Source organism: Solenopsis invicta, chromosome 8, assembly GCF_016802725.1.
Source record: "Solenopsis invicta isolate M01_SB chromosome 8, UNIL_Sinv_3.0, whole genome shotgun sequence".
Lineage (NCBI taxonomy): Eukaryota > Metazoa > Arthropoda > Insecta > Hymenoptera > Formicidae > Solenopsis > Solenopsis invicta.
The window spans coordinates 2,762,473-2,770,727 of record NC_052671.1 but is presented as its reverse complement, the minus strand read 5'-3'; the positions used below and the strand labels follow the sequence as shown (position 1 = coordinate 2,770,727).

Genomic DNA, 8,255 nt, shown 5'->3' with positions numbered 1-8,255 from the left:
TGATTTACTAATGATTAAAACTAACGTTTTTAAACTTCCAATATTGCAACCATATAAACATAAAAAATATATAATTGAATTATGGTAATTGCAATCATTCTCTTCTCTGAGTGGAGAGTGTCCCAGTTGCGCACAGACCCGATTGCACACCACCAATCATAACGGCCGATGCCTAGAGAATTTCCGTTGGTTGGGTCATTAATTATCAATTTTATTGTATTGCGCTAACGTACAACTGTTTGGGATCATTTTTCAAGGGTTAAGGGTGGAGCAACAAAATTAGAAATTGAGCAATTAATTAGCAACAAATTAATAGAAAAATCTGTTACGTTATTTTATCTTTTTAAATGGCTGTGCTAGGTTTAATCTTAAGTCAGTACAGCTATTATTTTCTCTGAATCGACTGGAGCAACAAAATCCGGAATTGAGCAACAAATTAGCAACAAAAAAGTAACAAATTTTTATTCGTGTTTCATCGATTATGCTGCATTGACTGTGTCAGCTTAATAGACGTCGTGCCATATGCTCATGGAGAGGTAATTATTTTTGGTTTAATTATTTTTGGAAAATAGAAATGTCGCAACATAACTTTATTATATACCATAGAATTTGTAATAGAATAAACTTTATTTTACTTATAAAAAGAAATAAAAATTTAAAAACAATAAGCAAGTGGAGGGGAAAAGTAAAAAAAAGTATAAAAAATTTTTTTTCATCATTGTTATAAAGTACTCTCCAAGTCATTTAACTTTTATAATTAGCACATTTTTTTCTATTTCTTGTAGTTTCGATTATATACGCTTCAAAAGAAAAAAACTGATTTTCTTTAACGGGATGTTTTACCGCCTAAAAGGAAAAATTTTTATCTGTTATAATACAGATAAAAATAAGGGTACGTATAAAAAAATACGTGTTCCTTATTTTTATCTATATCACAACATATTAAAGGTTTGTGTAAATCTGAGGCGGACATTTCTGAGGGTTTCTTTGTAAGATAAAAGATAATCTACGGTGGGGCGTAAAAATAGGCTTTATTAATTTATTGCCTTTAGCCATCAACAAGTTATAAATGTGTCTGCTGAAAATCTTTCTCTATAGGTTCAACTGTCAGGATACTTTGGCCATTCTCATCCTGCGTAATCCAGTCGCGATTCTCCTCGATCAATTTTTTCCAATATTCTGTAAAAATAAATATTTGTATATATAACATATTTATACCAAATTATATATTAACTTAAATATGTATTTAATATATATGTATAATAACTTAATATTCAAAAATTCTTAACAAACTTTTAATGACTGTTGCCTAAGCAATAGCTCATATTAATTGTGAGACGTTTATTATTTCTCTAGCAATACTTGCTTTACAGAAAATATACTTGCTATACTTGCTATACAAAAAATATCTTTTATATTATATTATCCAGTATCGCATTAATATTTATTTAATTTATCGTAATTACCTGTTAACTCCTGCAGTGTTCCACCTGTACCGCCATATTCGACAGGTAAGGCATCAGCTGGAATATCTTCAAAACATAGCTCATGTGAGAAGACAAATACTCTGTTTTTTAACTTTTCTGTCAGAAAAAATTTGAAAGCACTCATAACGATATTGAGGATTTTTGGTATGTTAAAAAAAACTATTTTTTGGTATCTCACAGGATAGCACTTCTGCCCTGTGTAGGCTATTTTTTTTAACACAAAAGGAGAGAATTGAAAAACGTGACCTACAGTTGAATTGGATCCATCCATATAGCATGAGCAACCATATACAGATCCTGCGGGATAATATTTCATTGCCGTCTCTAACGCCAGTATACAGAGCTGAAAAATCATCCATCCAAAAATAATAGACATAAATTAAAAATGCATTATTGTGACAGCATAACCTTTACAAATCATTCGACCAATATGTTATTTTATTTGTTAGTTGTTCAACATTACCTTAACTATATTTGGTATTTCGTATAATTGCTGAGTCACGCGTAGCAGTAAAACAATTCTTCCTTGATAATCTGGCTTTCGCAGGGGTAAAACTAATTTAAACGTAAATAAAATATTTCTTTTATTACTTTATTTAAACGTAAATAAAATATTTCTTTTAAACGTGAATAAAATTTTTCGAAGAAATCGATATATTTGATGATTGCAAAAGTTTGCGTCCGATTTTCATAAGAAACCAGAAAGATTTCAACGCAATGCAGTACTCAAACAATATTGCTTGCAGAATAAAAAGAAAAAGAAAACAGGAAAAAAAGTTGTATTCCACTAAGGTACGGACAACGTCATCATCAATGTCAAAATGCCGTTCAGAGCGTTATTAATCATAAAAATAAAATTCGTCCAAAATCATCATTTTGAAATTTGCCAATCATTTTTTAATTGTTCGTGAACAAAAGCACAATCCTAATAAACATCCCAAATGTTTTTTGTTGCGGTTTCAACATTCACTCCTTTTCGAAATTAGTATAATATAACGAGTATAACTTTTCATTCTTCATTTTTTAAAATATTTTTTTTACGCACAAATCAAATTAACAGCGTTTGTCGGCAAACTTACTCATGGAATTTATTTTTGTTCATCTATAAGCAATGTGACCATTCATAAAACAAATGCAAAAAAAATGTTTCCGGCCACTTATGAAAAATAAACACGAACTTTGGCAATTAATTATTATACCTTTTAATTTTACAGTAATATAATGTGATAATTTATCGCTAGCTAATTGCTAGCTTTTGTTACCTAAAAAATTGCAATGAAAAAAATTAAGATTAAAAATCAAATTAACAATTGATCAAACTGATTGTGACATGATCGAAAAAAACTGAAAGTGATCTGGACAGAACCACTTTTTAAGCATTCAATTCGTTGTATAAAAGCCGTAAATATTAGAAAATGAGTGCACACAATACTTAATGATAAAATTAATAAATATTTGCGATTCTTTTATTTGATATTTTATGTGGCCTCAGAAAACTTAACTGTCACATTGTGTATACATATAATTATTTCTAAAAAAATCTTAATAACATTTTATTACTAAAATATAAATAGAAATGCTAAAAAAATTAATAAACATTTATTACTAAATTTAAATCATTTATTATTAAAAATAACGTTGCTGTTTATGGAAAGTTCTTTGTTAAATATAAATAGTACATAAAAACTAAATAGTAATGTATCGATCGACTTAATAGAGAGGTGAGGAAAAATTTTACTCAGATTACTTATTTAAACTCTGAAATAACTATTACCCCAGTTCAAGCAGCTCTTGCAATTCCGATCGAAACAGATCCTTATTTGCGCACCATTCCGGTAACTCTGATCGCTGCTGGTAATAGTTTCGAATCCTGTCCTTAGTTTTCTTGACATCAAATTTGCAAACTCTCAAAAATCGTAGAATAAAAAAGTCATCTGTATAAAGATTGAAAATATTCTTTAATACTATAAATTAATCTGAAACAGTGCTAAATCGATATGAATTATACATTAAATTTTATATTAAGTGTACAAATTAATTTATAAAAACACAATTTAAAAAAACACAATTGATAGGAATTTCTTTTCCGATTGATGTGTGCGTATTGCATGTATTATTATGTTCCTCTTGATAAATAAGAATTTTGAAATCTCGGATACATTGTATAGAACGAATATAAAGACAAAATTATTGTTAAGAGGTTATCTATTAAACATATAGAAAAGTAATATATGCGCATCGTAACGCAAATGCTATTTAAGTTAAAAACTGAATAATTACAGAATATATCGCTGGATTATATTTTTCTCTCATGTTTTGCGTTTTAAACATCTTGCGTATTAAATTATTAAATATAAAAATTTTGTTGATTTATTATTCTATTTTATCTTAATTAATAATTCACACTAAGAGAAATAATTTTTTATTAATTCAAAAAGTACCACTACATTTTAATGAACAGACAATATTTTTTTTGTTTTTAAATGTTTTTTTATAAAATTTTATTTAATTAATGAGCTATATTTGAATTCCATCAAGTAACCATATTTCAAGGCGTCTACTATCATTTTTACCAATTCGTGAGAGCAAGTCATCGCTTTCTTCTATCCAACGTTTAATCTCCGCGACGGCATTCTCTCTAGTCTCATTGGTATCGTTCAAATTTATCGCTGCAAATTTCTTATCTTCGCTGGTCAACTTTTGTCGAGCGTGTTGCACGGTGCTGTTGTCGAAACTAGTCGACATCGTGATAATAGTGAATGTAAAGAAGTAAACGCGATGTTTCAAAAAGACTTGTGTCTGCGATTGGTAAAAACGCGCTGAAATATATGAAGCACAATCGAGACAAAGTCGATCTCATACAATGAAATCATGTTTGAATAATTTAAAATGATGTTTATAATAAATTAGCATGGGCAATGAGTTTCAGATACGGCGCCATTTGCAATAGATGAATGAGATTCGTAGAACTAATAAATACATGCTTGATATACACATCCTAGAGAACATAAATGGCAAAGAAACTTTAATTTTCAAATTATTTGCAATAATTTTTTATACTTTTATCTTTTTAAATAGAATAAATATGAAATAAACTTACTAAAAAATTATAGTTATATTGCTACATGCAAATTACGCAAAATAAATAAAGAAAAATATTTATTTAATATCCATATATTTATACTTGAAAATATCCGGGAAAAAAAATTTTTATATGTAAACATGTATAATTATATATATATCAAATATGTCCATATATATTTAAATATTGTATATATCCCGCGTGAAACGACTGTTTACCGATTTGGATTTGCAAAAAATTTACACATCATACAAAGAACAAGCATATAATCTATTAAATGAACGTATACAGCAGATATCATGTGGGCTTCCGCATAGTTTTTTTTTGAACTTATTAAACGTATTTTATCGCAGAAGATCATAAAATAATCGTGTTTATTAAAAAAAGAGAAAAATGTGTTAATAATTTATGAACTTATATTTTATATATTAAATATAGATACTTGTGCACATTAACCTTTAACTGGAAATTTCTTTAAATCATTGAAAATAAATTATCTTTAAATGTTTTAAATTAATATCCATCAAAATTACGCAAAATGTAAACTTTGATGCAAGAGATTATGTTAATCTTCATAATTGTCTGTACGCCTCTTAATTTTCTTAAATATATGTACATCCTGTGCAAAACGTTCTTCTTTTCTGAATCTACACAATGCACAGTAACAACCATATTTTTTCGCTTGGTACGCCTCGCACGGAAAAGTCAAAATATTGTGTGATCTCCAATTTTCAATAAAATTATTCTTACATTGAGAAATTTAAAGTATAAGAGGGGGAGGGGGGTTCAACTTTGCACAAGGGCAGTTATACAACTATTTCCACATATATCAAATCAATTCATTCCTTAAAAGTCAATGGCTGTTGCGCTAGATATAAAATGCAAATAATACTTTGAATAATTTTCAATATTTGTAGCAACCCTACAAGATTTTTGCAATCTTGCTACTTGCTATGCAATATTGTAAGCTTTCTGCAATGTAACAGCAAATGTTTCTGTGCTGTATGTGTGGGGTGCAAGTAAAGTACAATCAAAATTATATGTATAACAACAAATATACAAATTTATAACAATGAAGATGAGATTCAAAATCAAACAACAACTACATTAGAGCAAAAAATAAAACAAGCTGTGCTGGGTATAAATGCGAAGTTATCAATTCTAATTACATAATCAACACACGAAATAGTCGTTGCGTATGTCACCAAGTCAGTGTTATTTTGTTATAATTAGTTAAAAGATTTCTTGGATGAGAAAGTGAGTGTGACCACTGAAAATGAGATGGTCCACTTATTTTAACTTGAAAAATGATGTAGAACATTTGACGAATCCAGTTCAAAACCCAATGATGGATTTCGAGAGGTACAATCTTTTCATCTTTCCGTTCAACACATCCATCTTTGCACTGAAGATAGACTTTATGTTAAATAGAAACGTTTGCTATTATCTTATTTAATAATCAGAATTAAATTGCGACTTGTGTTATGTAATTACAATTGATAAATTCACATTGATACCCAGCGCGGTTTGTCTTATTATATTTTTTGCTCTTATCTATTTCCTGTTTAAAATACATATATTCAGTTTTTAAACCGTCATGTGCGATTTATACGTTTCAGATCTTTCTCTGTGAAGCCAACGTGATGAATTAAAACGAATTTTTTGAGTTTCGTATGGAAATCGTTACACGTGCCATGAAAATAAATGCATTTACCTTGATTAATAAGCCAAGTAAGATGGAAAATTTTCGAATGCAAACAATGCCTCTTATCCATGTATCATGGTAATGTGAATAAAGAACTCGTTAAACTCATCACGAGAAGAACTGCCTGACTGGATTATCCATTAGGCGGATTAGACGATTGATTGCCTAGGAGCCTATAATCCAGAGGTTTTTCACTGCTGCTTTTCAAATTAATTCAAAACTATTACAAATTAAATTTATTCTGCAATGAATAAATTTTATGAAACTAAAAAAAAATAATCATATCAATCTTCTATTTATTTAAAATAAATAGATAATAATAAATAGTTCAAACAATTTTAATAAATTTAAAACATTAAAAACCTTTATTTCTCAAGGTAATTCCTCTACTCTACAAATTCAAAAATGACAGAATTTCTTGAAATTTTGTATATAAATTAATAAGATAATGCATATACTGACCAACTCGTTCTATTAAAAAGAGATTGATAATTTTAAAGATGAAAAAAATATTGAAATTTTTATACAAGTAATCTATACCAAGCATGCAAAAATGTCACATATTGCAAACGTCCATCAGAGAGAACATTTTCGAAATTGTCATCAATAAAAAATAGATTCAAGTCATCCCTAGAAGAAAAAAAATTCAACGCTCTTTTATTGCTTTCAATGGAAAGTGATTTAACAAAATCTTTGTCTTTCGAAGATATTATCGAAGATTTTAGTCGTGAGAAAGTCAGGAAAATTATCTTATAAGTAATGGAATATTATTGAGACATCGAAACCATGAGTTATTTATTTAATAATGTTAAAAATAAATATTTAATTGATAAATAAATTTTTCAAAGTATTTAATTTATCTGTGGATACTAATTATACCTAACTCAATTAAGAAAGACATTTAACAGACGGCCTCGTGAACTGTTAGCCCCTTTAATACTTAATCCAACCATGAGAAACGTAAGAAAAGCAAGGTCGTATATAAAATTAGAATACAGATGTTGATCAGAGAAAAGCAAGGTCGTATATTAAATTAGAATACAGATAAAATAAATTGCATTTCCATTATACAATAATCGAAAAAATCGATAATAATAATTGCAAAAATAATGAAGATAACGAGACTTGAGAAAATGTAATTATATGTAAACGCTCGAGTTCAAATTATTATTGTTCAAATCTTAAAATATTTTATTTTAGAAAACATAATTAAAATTCCATTATTTTGTGTAATTTGTAATATTATCAATATAAAATATTCATTTTCAAAATAAGTGTATTAATTGTATTAATTGTATCGGTATAAATAGAATAATGAAAATTATACCTAAAATGCCCACACTTGGTTTCGGAGATAACATTAATGTAATAACAAAAATAATTATTACATTATTACATTATATTACATTATAACAAAAGGAATAATTATCATTAATGTAAAAAACAATTTTTTATAACAGTGTATTTTGACGCGTATATAAAATGCATATTATTTTACACATATTTTGCATAGAAAATGAACAATGCTATATGTTGCAGTACAAATGTTAAGTATTGTGAATAATTTAAATCTTAAATCTTAATTTCTGTAGCTATTAATTGTTTTTTTAATACTAAATGTTTGCATAAAAAATCTGACACCTTCATATGGAAACATGTTTTTAGTATAAGCAAATCAGTTAAATAAATTAGTAACTTTATACTTTTTTTCCACTCATTGGATGAGATAACGCTTGTGCGCAACAGAGACATCAAGATTGTATCAAATTTAATTAGTTTAACTTCTCGCACGCAAGAGGATTGGTTGATTATTGTAGAGATCGTATATCTAGTAAGCCTAGTTTACTGATGATTTGCATTACGATTCATTAAATGATCAAACATAAATAAAATGAGAAACAGCGTTTAGTTTCATTTAGGGAATTTTTTATAAGCAAAACGCGTAAACTTTGCGATAAGGATATTGTACATACGTAGATGA

The 8,255-nt window shown here is 27.8% G+C and overlaps 1 protein-coding gene across 1 annotated transcript; it reads right to left on the bottom strand.

The window, feature by feature from the left end:
- Window positions 1–1,010: 1,010 nt before the first annotated feature.
- Window positions 1,011–4,627, bottom strand: LOC105199672 (retinol-binding protein pinta-like). The gene is made up of 5 exons (XM_039452798.1): window positions 4,061–4,627; window positions 3,260–3,421; window positions 1,951–2,042; window positions 1,467–1,830; window positions 1,011–1,179 (listed from the first exon to the last, which is right to left on the bottom strand). The coding sequence occupies exons 1-5, from the start codon at window positions 4,230–4,232 to the stop codon at window positions 1,064–1,066; spliced, it is 906 nt and encodes a 301-aa protein (XP_039308732.1). The 5' UTR covers window positions 4,233–4,627; the 3' UTR covers window positions 1,011–1,063.
- Between the last annotated feature and the right edge of the window lie 3,628 nt (window positions 4,628–8,255).